General features: G+C 44.4%; 1 protein-coding gene across 4 annotated transcripts in view; it reads left to right on the top strand.

Annotated features, from left to right (window-relative positions):
• The window catches only part of LOC102448589 (broad substrate specificity ATP-binding cassette transporter ABCG2-like), a 143,837-nt gene that overhangs the window by 85,003 nt on the left and 39,018 nt on the right, over positions 1-19,816 (top strand). For 3 of the 4 annotated variants that reach the window (XR_012904021.1, XM_075929563.1, XM_075929566.1), the window contains one exon: positions 1,495-1,584. The exons of the other annotated variant lie outside the window; for it this stretch is intronic. Coding sequence is in view for 2 of the 3 variants with exons in the window: in XM_075929563.1 (XP_075785678.1) it covers positions 1,495-1,584 (90 nt within the window). In the remaining variant the exon portion in view is untranslated. The remainder of the gene's footprint in view (positions 1-1,494; positions 1,585-19,816) is intronic. 4 annotated transcript variants of the gene reach the window in all.

The raw sequence follows: 19,816 nt of genomic DNA, 5'->3' as shown, positions 1-19,816 counted from the left end.
ATGACCTTAGCAAGTTAGAGAAATGGTCAGAGGTAAACAGGATGAAGTTTAATAAAGAGAAATGCAAGGTGCTCCACTTAGGAAGGAACAATCAGTTCCATACATACAAGATGGGAAGCGACTGTCTAGGAAGGAGCATGGCAGAAAGGGATCTAGGGGTCATAGTGGACCACAAGTTGAATATGAGTCAACAGTGTGATGCTGTTGCAAAAAAAGCAAATATGATTCTAGGTTGTATCAACAGGTGTGTTGTAAGCAAAACTCGTGAAGTCATTCTGCCGCTCTACTCTGCACTAGTTAGGCCTCAGCTGGAGTACTGTGTCCAGTTCTGGGCGCCACATTTCAAGAAAGATGTGGAGAAATTGGAAAGGGTACAGAGAAGAGCGACAAGAATGATTAAAGGTCTAGAGAACATGACCTATGAAGCCAGGCTTCATGAACTGGGCTTGTTTAGTTTGGAAAAAAGAAGATTAAGGGGGGACATGATAGCGGTTTTCAAATATCTAAAAGGATGTCACAAGGAGGAAGGAGAAAATTTGTTCCTCTTGGTTTCTGAGGACAGGACAAGGAGTAATGGGCTTAAAGTGCAGCAAGGGAGGTTTAGATTGGACATTAGAAAAAAAATCCTAACTGTCAGGGTGGTCAAATATTGGAATAAATTGCCAAGGGAGGTGGTGGAATCTCCCTCTCTGGAGATATTTAAGAACAGGTTAGATAGACATCTGTCAGGGATGGTGTAGACGGAGCTTGGTCGTGCCTTGAGGGCGGGGGGCTGGACTCAATGACCTCTCGAGATCCCTTCCAGTCCTATGATTCTTGTCTCCTATCAGCAGAATTAGGGACAGGAGCGGCCCTAGATGAGCTGCCGGCAACTGGCGCCCTAGGCAAAATGTGCAATCAGCACGCGATCGGTGCCCTCGCCTCCAAAGCCCTCAACGGCGTTTATCTTGGCACCCTAGGCAACTGCCTAATTTACCTGTATTGATGGGCCGCCACTGATTAGGGAGCCATGTCAGCAGAGATACTCCTGTGCAGCCAGGGAAAAGTTCATACAGAAAATTGATATTCGATACAAATTATTTTGGATGATTCACTGGAATGATTTAACTCAGGGGACATGGGGGAAATTCCAATGATGCCTTCACTGCCTTCCTGCCCTGAGTCTTCCTTGCAGGCTTTGGGACAGACCTGGCTCCAGCCCTGGCTGCTGAAACCAGCTGTGTAGCTCTGTGTAGGTGATGGTTGGGGTGGAAGTTTTTTCTGCATGCCCAAGCAAGTGCGCAGCTTAGAGGGAACCCTGGTGCTCATCTGTCATCAGCCAGAAGTTTGATTATTTTCTAAAATAAGATCAAAAGCCTACTGTTTGCAGTAAACAATTAATTTGCTTCCTGAATCTTGATTCCATTTTCATATAGTAATGGCATAGCTATTTCTTCCTCATTCACAAAAAACTATTTGCATAATTTTCTTACTAATTGTTTATTCTTTCCACAGAGTTGGTGCTTTATTCTTTTTGACCACCAATCAGTGTTTGAGCAGTGTTACAACCATAGAACTTTTTGTCACAGAAAAAAAGATATTTATGTAGGTAAATCTCTGTGGAGTAGAAAGCATTGCATGTTGTTTTATTTGTGCTGTATCAGTTTACCTTTAAGTTTTAGTCTAAAGTCACCATGTAGATAACCAAGGGGTTATCTATCAGTCATCTTTAGGGACTAGTGATGCAATTATTATTATCATTTGGTGCTACGATAGAGGTGAACTAGCCTATCTCTTTTTCTATGATATTAACTCAAAAGTTTATTGATAATAAGAATTTCAACATTGTTAATAGAAAAACACAACTATTCTGGGGCTGGAGACAAAGCTTGAATAAATCACCCCACTTTACCCCACACAATTTAGCCTGTTTACTAAAGTCTCTTGGTAGAAGTAGAGCTCCAAACCAGAAACTAGTTGTAATTATTATAGGCTTAATAGATATGGTAAAAAACTCCACTATTGGGTAGTGTAATAGAAGTCAGTTTTCAGATCTGTGATTTTTCACAGCTGAATAATATGGCATTTTTAAAGTGTGAGAAATATAAAGCAACTTTTAAAGTTGTGATAATGTTCCTCTTTCTTAACTGAATAGTCATGATATTTATCTTCAGGGAGAGGAAGGGTATGTCTACACTTGCACCCTAGTTTGGACTAGGGATGCAAATGCAGGCATTTGAAATTGCTAATGAAGCAGGGATTTAAATATCTTGCGCTTCATTTTTTGAAGAGTAACATTACTTTGAACCAAGGGGTTTGGTTCGAACTAATGCGTCCCAGCACGCACGTCCTGGTTCGAATCAGCTGTGATTAGAACTAGCACATCGGTGAGATCTTGCTACTGAAGCACTGGATATTTCAATTCCCTCTTCATTAGCAATTTCGAATGCCTGCATTTTCATCCCTAGTCCGAACTAGGTGCAAGTGTAGACATACCCGAATTGAATAAAGTCACTGGGGCTACAAATCTTTCATGGAGAAGTAGCAATTTAAGGAGAAGTAGAATATAAACAGGAGTTGGAGAATTTTAGAAAATATTTTTTCCCTAGGTCATTCATGCTCTACCACGGATATTATTTAAGAAGAGTGAGGCTCCTAAAAGATTTATTGGCTAGGTGCAGAATTTAAATATAACTTTCTCTTGCCACAATCAGCTGCTCATACGTAAACTAATCAAATGTTACAATGAAATAATTTCTTGATATTTTAAACACGTGTTTCTTAGAAATGCTTAATCTGGGATAGTGATTCTCAATCTTGCCAGATTATTGTACCCCTTTCAGGAGTCTAATTTGTCTTATGTAGCCCCAAGTTTCACTTCACTTAAAAACTACTTACTTACAAAATCTTTGAAAATTCATGGAAGTCAGGAGAGATTGCAGAAGACTGGAAAAGGGCAAATATAGTGCCCATCTATAAAAAAGGAAATAAGGACAACCAAGAAAACTACAAAGCCGTCAGCTTAATTTATGTGCAAAAGATAATCAAACAAATAATTAAGGAACTCATCTGCAAACATCTGGAAGATAATAAGGTGATAGGTAGTAGCCAGCATGGATTTGTAAAGAACAAATGTCAAACCAATCTGATAGCTTTCTTTGATAGGATAACAAGTCTTGTGGATAAGGGGGAAGTGGTAGACATGGTATACTTAGACTTTAGCAAAATATTTGATATGATCTCACATAACCTTATCAATAAACTAGGGAAATACAATCTCGATGGGGCTACTATAAGGTAGGTGCATAACTGGCTGGAGAACCATTCTCAGAGAGTAGTTATTAATGGTTCACAGTCATGCTGGAAGGGCATATATAGTGGGGTTCCGTAGGGGTCAGTTTTGGGAACGGTTCTGTTCAATGCCTTCATCAATGATTTAGATAATGGCATAGAGAGTACACTTATAAAATTTGAAGATGATACTAACCTGGGAGGGGTTGCAAGTGCTTTCGATGATAGGGTCATAATTCAAAATTATCTGGACAAACCGAAGAAATGGTCTGAGGTAAATAGGATGAAGTTTAATAAGGACAAATGCAAAGTACTCCGCTTAGGAAGGAACAATCAGTTTCACATGTACAGAATGGGAATCATAGGATTGAAAAAGACCTCAGGAGGATATTGAGTCCAACCCCCTGCTGAAAACAGGACCAACCCCAACTAAATCATCCCAGCCAGGGCTTTGTCAAGCTGGGACTTAAAAACCTATAGGGATGGAGATTCCATCATCTCCCTAGGTAACCTAATCCTGTGCTTCACCACCCTTCTAGTAAAATAGTTTTTCCTAATATCAAACCTAGATCTTCTCCACTGTAACTTCAGACCATTGCTCCTGTCATCTGTCACTACTGAGAACAGCCTCTCTCCATCTTCTTTGGAATCTCCTTCAGGTAGTTAAAGGTTGCAATCAAATCCCCCCTCACTATTCTGTAGACTAAATAAGCACAAATCCCTCAACCTCTCTTTGTAAGTCATGTGTGCCATCCCCTAATCATCTTTGTTGCCCTCCACTGGACTTTCTGCAATGAGTCCACATCCTCTCTGTAAAGGGGGCCCCAGAAATGGAAGCAAAACTCCTGAGGTGGCCTCACCAGTGCTGAATAAAGGGGAATAATCACTTCTCTAGATCCGCTGGCAGTGGTCCTCCTAATGCATCCTAATATGCCGTTAGCCATATTGGCTACAAGGGCACACTGTTGACTCATATCTAGCTTCTCATCCAGTGCAATCCTGAGGTCTTTTTCTGCCAAACTGCTGCTTAGCCAGTTGGTCCCCAGCCTGTAGCTATGCTTCGGCTTGTTCTATCCCAAGTGCAGGACTCTGCACTTGTCCTTGTTGAAACTCAGCATATTTCTTTTGGCCCAATCCTCCAATTTGTCTCCCAATTTGTCTGGACCCTATCCCTACCCTATCCCCTAGAGGGAGAGCCCTCTAGCTTAGTGTTATCTGCAGACTTGATGAGGGTGCAATCCATCCCCTTATCTAGATCATTAATAATAATGTTGAACAAAAATGGCCCTAAAACTGATCTTTAGGGCACTCCACTTGATATGAAGTGCCAACCAAACATCGAGCCATTGATCACTACTCGTTGAGCCCAACAATCTAGCCAGCTTTCTATCCACCTTACAGCCCAATTATCTAATCTATACTTCCTTAACTTGCTGGCAAGAATGCTGTGGGAGATCATATCAAAAGCTTTGGTAAAGACAAGGTACATCACATCCACCACCTTCTTCATGTCCACAGAGCCAGTCACCTTGTCAGACAAGGCAGTCAGGTGGGTCAAACATGACTTGTCCTTAGTGAAGCCATGTTGACTATTCCTGATCATTGTCCTCTCTTCCAAGTGCTTAAAAAAAGTGGAGTGACTGTCTAGGAATGAGTACTGCAGAAAGAGATCGAACGGTCATACTGGTACACAAGCTAAATATGAGTGAACATTGTGATACTGTTGCAAAAAAAGCAAACATGGTTCTGGATGCATTAACAGGTGTGTTGTGAACAAGATACAAGAAGTAATTCTTCTACTCTATTCTGCTCTGATTAGGTCTCAGTTGGAGTATTATGTCCTGTTCTGGGTACCACATTTCAAGACAGACATGGAAAAGTTGGAAAGGGTCCAGATAAGAGCCACAAAAATGATTAAAGGTCTAGAAAATACGATCTGTGAGGGAAGACTGAAAGAATTGGGTTCGTTTAGTTTGGAAAAGAGAAGACTGAGAGGGGACATGATAGCAGTTTTCAAGTTCCTAAAATGTTGTTACAAGGAGGAAGGAGAAAAATTGTTCTCCTTGACCTTTGATGATAGGACAAGAAGCAATAGCCTTAAATTGCAGCAAGGGAGATTTAGGTTGGACATTAGGAAAAGCTTCCTAACTGTCAGAGTGGTTAACCATTGCAATAAATTGCCTAGGGAAGTTGTGGCATCTCCATCATTGGAGATATTTAAGAGCAGATTAGATAGATATCCATCAGGGATGATATAGATAGTGCTTGGTCCTGCTGTGAGGGCAGAGGAATGGACTTGACCTGTCAAGGTCCCTTCCAGTTCGAGTATTCTGCTATGAAAATGATACATAAAAATAATAAAGTGCCATTGCACATTTGTTACTGAAAAAATTGCTTATTTTCTCATTTTTACAATGTCGTTATAAAATACATTAACTAGAATATAATTATTGTACTTATATTTCACTGTATAGTATGTAGAAGCAGATAAGAACAGCCATATTGAGCAGAACAAAGGTCCATGTCTTCCAACAGTGACCATTGTTAAGTGCCCAGAGGGAATGAACAGAACAAATAATCATAAAGTGATCTGGTCACCCATTCCTAGCTTCTGACAAACAGAAGTGAGGGACACTATTCCTTCCCATCCTAGCTAATAGTCATGACCTATCCTCCACAAATTTATCTAACTCTTTTTTGAACCTGGTTATAGTCCTGGCCTTCACAACATCTTCTGGCAAAGAGTTCTACAGGTTGACTGTGTTGTGTGAAGAAGTACTTCCTTTTCTTTGTTTTAAACCTGCTGCCTATTAATTTCATTCTGTGACCCCTGTGACAGGGTCAGTCCCACTCCTGGGTCCCAGACCCTTGCTCAGTCCACAGTCTCAAGTCTAGGTACTGCAGCATAGGTTTTTCTTTCCCCTTTCAGCATTTTGTGGAGGATTGTCCCTTTGCAAAATGGCTATCAGGACAGATGCTTCTGGTCAGCTTGGGCTGGGTTACCAGTCCTCCCCAGTTACCAGCTGGACTCTGATTGCTTGGGGGAGGGAGCCCAAACACTCCCTGTTGGAGCACCTCCCCTTTCTTCTTTGGATAGTCCCCGTGGGTGCTCCACGTTTAGTGTCAGGCTGGTCCCGGCGCCGTGAATCAAAGCTTGCCAGAGCTCTCATTGGCCCGATCGCGCGTGTGTGAGCAGCTTTCGTGCCTTTGATCAGCCACGCGCGATCCAGCCCCCGCCAGTTCCTTCTCATCCACCCCTGGTCACGGACGGAGCTCTCCTCATCTCCTCATTTACCTCACAATAAGATAAACAAAGACTTACAGAATAACTTCTTACCCTCTGTGGTTTACTGCTTTGTTCTTCAAAAGAAAGAGAAAACAAAACAACTCTGATATTTCATTTTTAAGAATTATAGTTGGAAGCGCGGCTCTCCGATACTGTTGCCACAGCAGCCCTTAGCCCCACGGGGCTCATCACCTCAGAAAAAAAAGGGGGGGAGGGGAACAAAGGGGACAAAGAAGCAAAGACAGACGTCAATAACATTAGGAACTTAAACAGTTACAATTTGTATATTGTTACAGTTTTCCTCTTAGTTACAGTCTTTCATTTCTGAGCTTCCTTTAAAAAAAAAAAAAGAGAAAGGATACATTTCTGCAAGTTTTCTAGTCATAGTTTTCTGTGGTGGCTACTGTTTCTGTTACATTTAAGTCCCGTTCTTTAAACAAACAAACAAAAATGGAGAACAGGGCAGCATAGAGAGGTGCGAAATAAACCCCTCTTAATGGCTGTGTCTAGACTGGCAAGTTTTTCCGCAAAATCATCTGCTTTTGCGGAAAAACTTGCCAGCTGTCTACACTGGCCGCTTGAATTTCCGCAAAAGCACTGACGATCTCATGTAAGATTGTCAGTGCTTTTGCGGAAATACTATGCTGCTCCCGTTCGGGCAAAAGTCTTTTTCCGAAAAACTTTTGCACAAAAGGGCCAGTGTAGATAGCAAAGATTTGTTTTCCGCAAAAAAGCCCCGATTGCGAAAATGGAGATCAGGGCTTTTTTGTGGAAAAGAGCGTCTAGATTTGCCACGGACCCTTTACCGCAAAAAGTGCTTTTGCAGAAAAGCGTCTGCCAATCTAGACGCGCTTTTCTGAAAATGCTTTTAACAAAAAACTTTTCCGTTAAAAGCATTTCCAGAAAATCATGCCAGTGTAGACGATGCTAGGAAGACAGACTGTCTTATTGTTTCCACTTCAGGGCATTCTAGGGGCCAACCCCTATCGGCCCAACGCATTTCAAAGCTCGTCGTTTCTTGCATTACTACCTACTATGACATCTGCAAGAGGCCGTTTCCATCACAGCCTAGGGCCCACTCTATGCGGGCAATGGCTACGTCAACAGCCTTTGTGAGAGGAGTCCTTCTACGTGACATATGCCTCGCAGCTACCTGGTCTTCCAACACGACGCTCTCAAGGCATTATGCGATTGTGCCGTGCCTGGCTTCCAATTCAGCAGTGGCCTTAGCAGTGCTGCCAAGCCATCAGAATTGTGATTCCGTAGCCCACATCTAGTAGATTACTGCTCCGGAGTCACCAAACGTGGAGCACCCACGGGGACTACCCGAAGAAGAAAGAGAAGTTACTCACCTCCGGTGCAGTAACGATGGTTCTTCGAGGTGTGTCCCCGTGGGTACTCCACGACCTGCCCTTCTCCCCGCTACGGAATCTCGTTAATTTATTTCTTGCAGATGGGCGGTGAGAGGAACTGGTGGGGGCTGGATCGCGCATGGCTGATCAAAGGTGCGAAAGCTGCTCGCACACGCGTGATCCGGCCGATGACAGCTCTGGCAAGCTCCGATTCGCGGTGCCGGGACCAGCCCGACACCAAATGTGGAGCACCCATGGGGACACACCTCGAAGAACCTTTGTTACTGCTCCAGAGGTGAGTAACTTCTCTTCCTCCTCCCTTGGCAGTGCTGCCGTTCTCTCTGACTCTAACCTTATCAGTTGTATCTCCTCTCCGCCTCCCTCCAAGCTCCTCTTCCACTCTCCTCTTCACCCTTCCCCACAGGGAAGGCTTTTAATGAGGTCTCGTGGCAGCCTGAAGTCACCTCATCTGGCCCTTATTTGCCTTAGAGCTGCCCTGTCTCAGCTGCCCCTAATTAACCAGAGCAGTTCCTATTTTAGAGTTGCCTTTCTCCCCCTTATGATCAAGCCATCTAACCTGCCCTGTTATACCTTCTAGTTCTTGTGTTGTGGGAAAGAGTAAATAACTCTTTATTATTCATCTTTTACACACCAGTCATGATTTTATGAATCTCTATTGAATCTCCTCTTAGTCTTCTCTTTTCCAAGCTGAAAATTCCAAGTTATATTAATCTTTCCTCATATGGCAGGCATTATTGCCCTTTTCTGAACTTTTTCCACTGCCAAGATATCTTTTTGGGGGGATGAAGTGACCACATCATCACTTCTTCTCTCAGAGGACTATGCTTCACACCATCCAAAATAAATAAATAAAACCCAAACCTTCATGTAGAGCGGAGCAAAAAAAAAAAGTGACAAGAAGAAGAGACAAAGACTAGCAACATGCCCGAGCTTCAAGAAATGTGAGAAATGCCGTGACCCAATGCCTGCCTCAAATGATCACTCATCTTGTATATGCTGTCAGGGTGAGGCTTACGTTCCCCAGAAATGTATACACTACTGCAGTGTCACCACCAGAGCCTGCAAAGAGTCTGAGGCTGTGTACATTGCTTTTTGACAAGGCTCTAGAGTCTCAAACTAGTGAGGACGAACTCAGCCAGTCTGAGAATGCCAGCAGGCATACTAAGGGCTTGAGCTCCTCGTTGCCCAACTCTACAAAGAACAGAGATTGTAGTGAGTACGAGAGATAAGCCCAGCTCCTATGGCACTGGATGCCCCTGTGCTGCATCTGTAATGGACCCAAAGCCGCGCACCACCCAGTATGGCACTGCTGCCTTCAGCCCTGAAAAGGGCAGGTCCCCAGGAGCTGGATAAGTCCTCAGCACCGTTTAAGACCTCAGCATCGGCAAAATCAAAATATGCTAAGCCCTTGCCTTGCATGCCAAGCCCAGAATTGCAGCCTCCCCACTCCTTTGGCATAGAGTTTCACAGAACCGCATGACGTTTCCTTCAGCCACCACCATTCTGCCTTGCACTTCCTAGAGTACCATGAGCCAGCACTGATTACAGCACCATGACTTAGAAGCCGTCATGGCTCTCCCTTGAGGCATCACTCTCGTTCTCCTTTGTCCACTTCGATCACCAGGATTATCCCATTATAGCAGCTACGAGGATGATCATAGGAGTGTATTCTCATCCCAACACTCATCTCCCATTAGAGCACATGTATCTTATGACTGGTACCCGGACTAGTCCTATCATTCCCACTACTCTCCCCGCTATTGGCCACCCTTATGGCACTGACCAATGGCATTGTCAACACCAGCTCCTATACCTATCTCTCATCCTCATAGTTCTCCCCAGTTGACTGAGGACATAGAGATGGAGGAGGGCCACATTACTGAAGATGCAGATGCAGAACAACCTGATGTCTCCCCAACTGATAAGTCCTCTTCCTCATCTAACAAGGCTATTATTCCAGATGACCCATTGCCAATGGATAACCTGAAGCAATTTCAGGACTTGTTTAAAAGAGTCGCCACCATCCAGGAGGTTGTATTATCAGCAGTCCAGGAGAAACAACACAAACACTTAAAGACTCTCTAGGCACCTGCAAAAATCAAGGATCGTGCCTCCGATAGATAAAGCTATCATGGAAGTGGCAGACAAGGTCTGACAGGCACCGGTCTCAGCCCCATCAATGAACAAGAGGGCCAATAGAAAATATTTTGTTCCATCCAAAGGCATGGACTTTTCATTTCTCCAGCCACAGCCATATTTGCTGGTGGTGGATGCAGCACAACATAGGTCCAAAACCCCTCAATACAAATCCATTCTGCAGGAAAAAGACCATAAGTGTTTGGACATATTCAGTAGGAAAATGTATTCCTCTTCTACCCTGCAGCTTAGAATAGCTAACTCTACTGCATTACTCACACTAAGCACAACTTTGACAACTACACAAAACTAACTAAACTCAAGTAACATCTCTCTGATGAGAAAAGACCTATCCTGAAGTCAGTAGTTCAGGAGGGCTACACTACATCACGCACAGCCCTCCAAATGGCTCTTGACTCCACCGATGTAGCTGCAAGAGCAATGACAACTTCTGTTTTGATAAGGCATTCACCATGACTGGAGTACAGGTATTGAAGGGTATGTGCTGTTTAGGAAAGACAGAAATAAGGGTAAAGGTGGTGGAGTCGCATTGTATATCAAAGATGAGGTAGATTGTAAAGAAATAAAAAGTGATGGAATGGAGAAGACAGAGTCTGTTTGGGCAAAAATCACATTGGGGAAGAAAACTAACAGATCCTCCCCTGGGATAGTGCGTGGGGTGTGTTATAGACCACTAGGATCCAATTTGGATATGGATAGAGACCTCTTTAATGTTTTTAATGAAGTAAATACTCATGGAAACTGTAATCATGGGAGATTTCAACTTTCCAAATATAGACTGGAGAACAAGTGCTAGTAATAGTAATAGGGCTCAGATTTTCCTAGATGTGATAGCTGATGAATTCCTTCATCAAGTAGTTGCTGAACCAACAAGGGGGGATGCTATTTTAGATTTGGTTTTGGTGAGTAGCAAGGACCTCATAGATGAAATGGTTGTAGGAGACAACCTTGGCTCGAATGATCATGAGCTAATTCAGTTTAAATTAAATGGAAGGATAAACAAAAATAAATCTGAGACTAGAGTTTTTGATTTCAAAAGGGCTAACTTTAGTAAATTAAGGAAATTAGTTAGGGAAGTTGATTGGACTAAAGAAATTATGGATCTTAAAGTGGAGGAGGCCTAGAATTATTTTAAGGTAAAGTTGCAGAAGCTATCAGAAGCACGTATCCCTAGAAAAGGGAAAAAATGTATAGGCAGGTGTGTTAGACCAAGCTGGATGAGCAAGCATCTCAGAGAGGTGATTAAGAAAAAGCAGAAAGCATATAAGGAGTGGAAAATGGGAGGGATCAGTAAAGAAAGCTACCTTATTGAGGTTAGAGCATGTAGGGATAAAGTGAGAAAGGCTAAAAGTCAGGTAGAGTTGGACCTTGCAAAGGGAATTAAAACCAATAGTAAAAGGTTTTATAGCCATATAAACAGGAAAAAAAACAAAAAAAGAAGAAGTAGGACTGCTAATTACTAAGGATGGAGTGGAGGTTAAGGATAATCTAGGAATGGCCCAATATTTGAACAAATACTTTCCTTCAGTTTTTAATGAGGCTAATGAAGAGCTTAGGGATAATGGTAAGTTAACAAATGGGACTAAAGATAAGGAGGTAGATATTACCATATCCGAGGTAAAAGCCAAACTTGAACAGCTTAATGGGAGTAAATCGGGAGGCCCAGATAATCTTCATCCAAGAATATTAAAGGAAATGGCACATGAACTTGCAAGTCCATTAGCAAAATTTTTTAATAAATCTCTAAACTCAGGGGTTGTACCATTTGACTGGAGAATTGCTAATATAGTTCCGATTTTTAAGAAAGGGAAAAAAAGCGACCCGGGTAACTATAGGCCTGTTAGTTTGACATCTGTAGTATGTAAGATCCTGGAAAAAAATTTGAAGGAGAAAGTATTTAGAGACATTGAGGCTAATGGCAATTGGGACAAATTACAACATGGTTTTACAAAAGGTAGAATGTGCCAAACCAACGTGATCTCCTTTTTTGAGAAAGTAACAGATTTTTTAGATAAAGGAAATGCAGTGGATCTGATCTACCTCGACTTTAGTAAGGCATTTGATACAGTACCACATGGGGAATTATTGGTTAAATTGGAAAAGATAGGGATTAATATGAAAGTTGAGAGGTGGATAAGCAACTGGTTAAAGGGGAGACTACAGCGGGTCATACTGAAAGGTGAACTGTCAGGTTGGAGGAAGGTTACTAGTGGAGTTCCTCAGGGATCAGTTTTGGGGCCAATTTTATTTAATCTTTTTATTGCTGATCTTGGCACCAAAAGTGGAAGTGTCCTAATAAAATTTGCGGATGACACAAAGTTGGGAGCTATTGCCAATTCAGAAAAGGATCGGGATATCATACAGGAAGATCTGGATGATCTTGTAAATTGGAGTGACAGCAATAGGATGAAATTTAATAGTGAGAAGTGTAAGATTATGCATTTAGGGATTAATAACAAGAATTTTAGTTATAAGCTGGGGACACATCAGTTGGAAGTAACGGATGAGGAGAAGGACCTCGGAGTCCTGGTTGATTATAGAATGACTATGAGCCGCCATTGTGACATGGCCGTGAAAAAGGCTAATACGATCTTGGGATGTATTAGGCGAGGTATTTCCAGTAGGGATAAGGAGGTGTTAGTGCCATTATACAAGGCATTCGTGAGACCCCAGTTGGAATACTGTGTGCAGTTCTGGTCTCCCATATTTAAGAAGGATGAATTCAAACTGGAACAGGTACAAAGAAGGGCCACTAGGATGATCCGAGGAATGGAAAACCTGTTTTATGAAAGGAGACTCAAGGAGCTTGGCATGTTTACTTTAACCAAAAGAAGGCTGAGGGGGGACATGATTGCACTTTTTAAATATATTAGAGGGATAAATACCAGGGAGGGAGAGGAATTATTTAAGTTTAATACCAATGTGGACACAAGAACAAATGGATATAAGCTGGCTAGTAGGAAGTTTAGACTTGAGATTAGACGAAGGTTTCTAACCATTAGAGGAGTGAGGTTCTGGAACGGCCTTCCAAGGGAAGTAGTGGGGGCAAAAGATCTATCTGGTTTCAAGATTAAACTAGATGGGTTTATGAAGAGGATGGTTTGATGAGATAACATGATCTTGGTAGCTAATTGACCATTCATTATCAGTGGGAAATAGGTCAATGGAGGGAAGATAGGAGTTACTATAGAGAACTTTCTGGGTGTCTGGCTGATGAGTCTTGCCCACATGCTCAGGGTTTAGCTGATCGCCATATTTGAGGTCGGGAAGGAATTTTCCTCCAGGGTAGATTGGCAGAGGCCCTGGAGGTTTTTCGCCTTCCTCTGTAGCATGGGTTACAGATCACAGCTAGAGGATTCTCTGCATCTTGGGGTCTTCAAAGTATTTGAAGGCTTCAATATCTGAGATATAGGTGAGAGGATTATTCTAGGAGGGGTGGATGAGATTTTGTGGCCTGCACTGTGCAGGGGGTCAGACTAGATGATCATAATGGTCCCTTCTGACCTTAAAGTCTATGAGTCTATAGCTTCAAGCAGCAGGAGTTCTGAAGGACCTTCAAACCAGGGTGGAGGATCTCCCGTTGGAAAAAGAAAACCTTTTTGTCACCAAAACTGACGAGGTTCTTCATTCCAGCATACGTTAAATGACTGCTTCTTGGAGCATCTGGTTCTGGAACCCACAAGGGGAGAGGCAATTCTTGATTTAGTCCTAAGTGGAGTGCAGGATCTGGTCCAAGAGGTTAATGTGACTGGACCACATGGAAATAGTGACCATAATGTAATAAAATTTAACATCCCTGTGGTGGGAAAAACACCTCAGCAGCCCAACACTGTGGCATTTAATTTCAGAAAGGCGAACTACACAAAAATGAGGAGGTTAAAATTAAAAGGCACAGTGACAAAAGCAAAATCCCTGCAAGCTGCATGGAAACTTTTCAAAGACACCATAATAGAGGACCAACTTAAATGTATACCGTAAATTTAAAAATACAGTCAGAGAACCAAAAATGTGCCACTATGGCTTAACAACCAAGTAAAGAAGCAGTGAGAGATAAAAAGACATCTTTTAAAAAGTGGAAGTCAAATCCTAGTGAAGAAAATAGAAAGGGGCATAAACTCTGTCAAATTAAGTGTAAAAATATAATAAGGAAAGCCAAAAGGGAGTTGGAAGAACAGCTAGCCAAAAACTCAAAAAGTAATAGAAAAATGTTTTTTAAAGTATATCAGAGGCAGGAAGCCTGCTAAACAACCAGTGGGGCCCTTGGACCATTGAGATGCTAAAGAAGCAGTCAAAGATGATAAAGTAATTGCAGAGCAGTACTATAAACTAACAGACTAGTTTTTAGGTCTAGATGCACTGGTTCGAATTAGCTTAGTTCGAATTAACTAATTCGAATTAAGTTAGTTCAAATTAGTGCTGTAGTGTAGACATACCCAGGTTGTCTGGAAATGGATGATAGGAGAGGGATCACATGATGATTACCTGTTGTTCTTCGAGTAGCGTCCCTGTGGGTGCTCCACTGTAGGTGTTGGGCTTGTCCTGGTGCCACAGATCAGAGATTCGTCAGCAGTGATCTAGACGGACCACACATGCCTGTCTGGCGCCTTGTGCCATTCGCGTCATTTCTGAGAGCATGCGGTGCGGCTCTCGCCAGTTCCTCCTGACCATTCTCGGTCACAGATGGAGTGAACTTCTTCCCCTCTGATCCTGAGAGAAAATATTAGTTTAGTAGTTCTTAGTTAATAGTTGTAGTAGTTTTGATAGTTCATTCAAAAAACCCCAACCCTTTTAAGGACTTCACTGTCAAGTTTGCCGTTACACAGCAACTATGCCGGGATCTCCGGGCTTCAAGAAGTACAGTACGTGTCAGGACCCTATGCCTGCCTCTGACAGGCATTCCTGATGTATCAAATGCCCTGACCGCCCCAGCTCTGCTTCCCACTGGCCCATTCCTCTTCCTGATCTCCCCTGGCCAGCGCCACTGCACACACCCCCAGCTCTGCTTCCTGCCCCCCCCACCCGCCCACCCACCCACAATCAAGTGTGTCTGGTTTTTTTGAAGGATTCTAACCTGGTAACCCTACCAGTGGCAGCATCCATGTGCAGAGCTCAAACCAGCTGAGAGGGAAGACGCTGAGGCTTCTCCCCTCTCAGATGTTCCACGGCGTTTAAACACGTCGCACATGCGCTGCCTTGGCCCCACACAGGCCGTGTCCAGACTCAGGGGTTTTTTCGGGAAAAGTAGCCTTTTCCCGAAAAAACTTCCCCTGCGTCCAGACTCAAGCCGCGTTCTTTCAAAATTATTTCGAAAGAACGCGGCTTTTCTTTCGATGGCAGTAAACCTCAATTTACGAGGAAGAACGCCTTCTTTCGAAAGTTCCTCTTTCGAAAGAAGGCGTTCTTCAATGTAAAGAGGCCGTCTTCGAAAGAGAGCATCCAGACTTGCTGGGTGCTCTCTTTCGAAAAAGCGGATTTCTCTTTCGAAAGATCCGCCTGCAGTCTAGACGCGATCTTTTGAAAGAGGCTCTTTCGAAAGATGCTTTCGAAAGAGCCTCTTTCGAAAGAAGCCTGCAGTCTAGACATAGCCACAGTGCCCTGGCCGGCACCAGGGTTTTTAATCTGCCGCCAGCAGGCCCTTCGGTGGACGGCCCGTTGGGCCAGTCCGCCCCTGCCTCAGTCAGCATTCAGCCAGCCAGCCCCCCTCCTCTCCAGCCCCTCACCCAATCCCCCCCCCCCCCCAGCACCTCACCAAATCCAGCCCTGCCGGAGCAGAGGGGGGAGAGAGGGGTGCTCTGTGGGGGAGAGGGATGTTCCGTGGGGGGAGGGGAGAAGAAGGGATACTGGCACAGAGCCGCCCAGCCAGCCTGCCTCACCTTATGCTAGGGGAGAGAATCACAGAGGTAAGTTCCTTCCCCCGCCCCTACCTGCTCCCCTTCCCAGAGACCCCAGCAGTCAATCCCCTCCCTCAGACTGTGCTCATTCAGCTCTCTCTAGGACCCAGCAGCCCTGCTGTCGCCTGCTCTCTGCTTCCTGTTTCTCTCTTCAGAGTGGTGCCCCAGAAATACTGGTGCCCTACGCAACTGTGTACTCTGTGTATGCCTAAGGACGGCCCTGCTTGTGAACATGAGACCTTTCATCACCGTTTGTACCCCTTTTTTGATCAAGAGGCTGCAATTACCACAGACCATTGGGTCTTAGAGATCATCAAATGTGGATACTCCCTGCCTCTTACCACCTGTCTACCAACCTCCTCACCCTCCCTGTCCCTCTTCAGGGACCCCTCTCATGAAACATTCCTTCGCTGAGAAATGGAACATCTCCTTCACATAGGAACTGTAGAGAGGGTGCCCGAAAGATATCAGGACAGGGGATTCTACTTGAACTACTTACAGAAAAAGAGAAAGAGTGGGTGGGAACCAATCCTCAATCTTTTACAGTTAAACAAATACCTTCACAAACAGCAGTTCAAAATGATTACACGTGTGTCAATCATCCTGGCACTGGACAAGGGAGTCTCCTTTGCAGATCTCAACCTCCAAGACACCTACTTCCACGTAACAATTCACCTGGCGCACAGATGTTTTCTTCAATTTACAGTCACCCTCAGAACATTTCCAGTATCGGGTCCTGCCTTTTGGACTCTCCTCCGCTCCTAGAGTCTTTTCCAAGACACTGGCAGTAGTGGCATCATTTCTATGTCACAGAGGCACCATGATTTTTCCTTACTTGGATGATTGCCTCATACGAGGCTTTTCCCGACAAGCCACAAAGAACATGATGCTATTTACTCAGAGGCTGTTTGATTCTCTCGGCCTCATCATAAACCATCAGAAGTCTACCCTAAACTAGACCCAAACTTTAGAGTTAATAGGATCTTGCCTGGACTCCCTGGCAGTGTGGGTTTATCTTCCACACCACCATTTCAAGGCAATAAGAAGCTTGGTGTCCATCATATTATAAGCCCTACAGTACCAGTACTCATCTGTATTTACCTCATGGGCCATGAACGATATACATGGTTCAACATGCTTGACTGCACTTTCGCTGCCTTCAACACTGGCTTGCTTTAGTATCCACCCCTTCCAAATACCACATTCGCAAGCAAGTCTCTGTACTCACTTTGCTATGATGTTAGACAAGTCTAGACAACCTTCTTGTGGGTGTCACATTCCACCAAGCCAAGCCGTTGAACCAGATCACGACAGATACTTCTCTTCTTAGGTGAGGCACGCACCTACCCAATTATTTTGCTCAGGGAAGATGGTCTGCACATCTAATTTCTTTGGTTGCTCATCCCCACTACACTTATCCTCCCATTCTACTCAAAGCCAGAGTCCTCAGAAAGTTCAAATGCCAGCCACCCCCAAGAGCACAATTGCCACAGGGATAGGGAAACCAGGTCTGTCTGGCTCAAGTCATCCAGAGAGATAGGGAAACCAGGTCTGTCTGGCTCAAGTCATCCTCATAGCCCTGTCATGGGTCAGACAGACCTGGTTTCCCTATCTCTCTCAAATGTCTCTTCGATCTCCTTACCCTCTTCTGACTCACCCAGATTTCCTATCTCAGAATGAAGGCACTTTTCTCCATTCCCAATTAGACACTCTGCATCTGACAGCCTGGTTCCTACCTGGTTCTCGAAAGCATAGAAAAGATGTTCCCTACAAGTAAAAGCTGTTCTACTCCAGAGTAGAAGGCACACCACTCACAATACCTATATAATTCCACCTATATGTGGAAGCGCTTCACACTTCGGTGTGTGACCTATTGCATTCTACCTCTTCATGTAATCCTCGACTATATCATGCACCTGAAAAAAGGCCTGTCAGTTTCCTCTCTAAGGGTGTGTCTACACTACAGCACTAATTTGAACTAACTTAGTTCTAACTAAGCTAATTTGAACTAGTGCATCTAGACATAAAAACTAATTCAAATTAGTGTTTTGCTAATTCGAACTAGCATGTCCACATTGAGTGGACCCTGAACCGAAGTTAAGGCTGGCTGGAACAGGTGCCGGCAGGGCATCAGGTTAGGACCTAGAGCGTGGAGCTGCTGCCTCAGGCTAGCCGAGGGCTGTGCTTAAAGGGACTCGACCCCCACCACGGACAGACAGTTCTCAGGGTTCCCCGCTTGCTTGTCTACCTCAATGAGGGACAGCAAAGCAGTCCTGTCTTGGAGTGCCCTGAGTGCCCGCACTCGGCACATCACAGCACTCGGCCATTAGCCCGGCTGCACTTGCCTCAGGCTGCCATCTGGGGGGGGTCAATCAGGGGGCTGTCAGGGTCCAGGAGACCCTGAAGGAGAGCTTCCACCCCAAGGAGCCCGCAGAGCCACCCCTGTCCTCCCCAGTGGGGGCTCGTACCCCATTCCTCCCTCACCTCCTTCCATTTACCCCTCCCTAGCCCCCCTTCCTGATGTAAAAATAAAGGACACGTGTGTTCAATAGAAACTCTCTTTATTTAACAAAACTGGGGAGAGAGAGGCAGGAGGCGGACAAGATCTGAGAGAGGGTGAGGCAGTAGGAGAAGAGAGAGAGAGGCCATTTGCGCCACTTGCTCCCGCGTGGCGACCCGGCTGAGTAGCACAGAAGTCAGCCAAGTGCCACGGTGGGAGGCGAAGGGGGGTGGGGCAGTGTCGTACATGCCCAGAGGGCGGGGCCTGGACAAGCATGCATCCCCAACGGAGACAGAGGAGTGGAGAGAGAGGGAAAGGAAGAAGAGAAAGAGAGAGATGGAGCAGAGAGAGAGTGAGAGGCAGGAGGGGGAAAAGAGAAAGAGAGAGATGGAGCAGAGAGAGAGTGAGAGGCAGGAGGGGGAGAAGAGAAAGAGAGAAATAGAGAGAGAGGCAGAAGGCGGAGGAGAGCTGAGGGGGGGGGGGAAGAAAGAGGAGGAGAAAGAGAGAGAGAGAGAGACGGAGCGAGAGACCAGAGGCTCAGAAGAGAAGACCGATGTGAAGGAGAGAACTGAAAATCCCATCTTATGACGGGCTAACTGGCTAGTTTCAAAATAATGGGCTTTGTAGTATAGACACTCCGCTTATACATTCAACCTAAAGGAGGTTATTTCGGAATAACACCCCAGTGTAGACTAGTGCGTAGTTTCTCCGCAATGACCTTATCACCTTATCATTTGAATTAACAGTTAAACCTCAGTCTACACGTGACAGAGAAGCGTGATTCCGAGATAAACCCCTTAGTTCAAATTAACAGTTAAACCTCATGGAATGAGATTTAACTGTTAATTCGAACTAAGGGGTTTATCTCGGAATCGCGCTTCTGTGACGTGGGTAGACGCGGGCAGTTACTTTGGGCTAGTCAGTTTCCAAAATGGCAACCAGCCGGGAATATGCTAATCAAGCGCGGGATATTTATATCCCACACTTCATTAGCAATTTCGGTTGCCCTCATTAGCCTCCCTAGTTTGAACTAGGGGGCTAGTGTAGACGTATCCAAAGGGAACAATTAAGGACTAAAAATACTGCTGAGAAGTTAAATGATTTTTTGCATCGGTCTTCAATCCAGGGCATCCAATCTCAAAAAGAGTACACAGAATATGACTTGAGGCACAGTTTCATATGAAAACCATAGAATAATAGGACTGGACAAGACCTTGAGAGGTCATCAAGTCTAGTCTGCTGCACTCATGGCTGGGCCAAGTATCTAATCTATCCCTGAGAGGTGTTTACAGTATCTTGAAGAGATTGAGATTGTTTAGATTAGAGGTGGGATTAATGA

The sequence above is a fragment of the Pelodiscus sinensis genome, chromosome 5 (genome assembly GCF_049634645.1).
Source record: "Pelodiscus sinensis isolate JC-2024 chromosome 5, ASM4963464v1, whole genome shotgun sequence".
NCBI classification, from domain to species: Eukaryota; Metazoa; Chordata; order Testudines; family Trionychidae; genus Pelodiscus; species Pelodiscus sinensis.
This window is presented reverse-complemented; position numbering and strand designations above follow the sequence as displayed.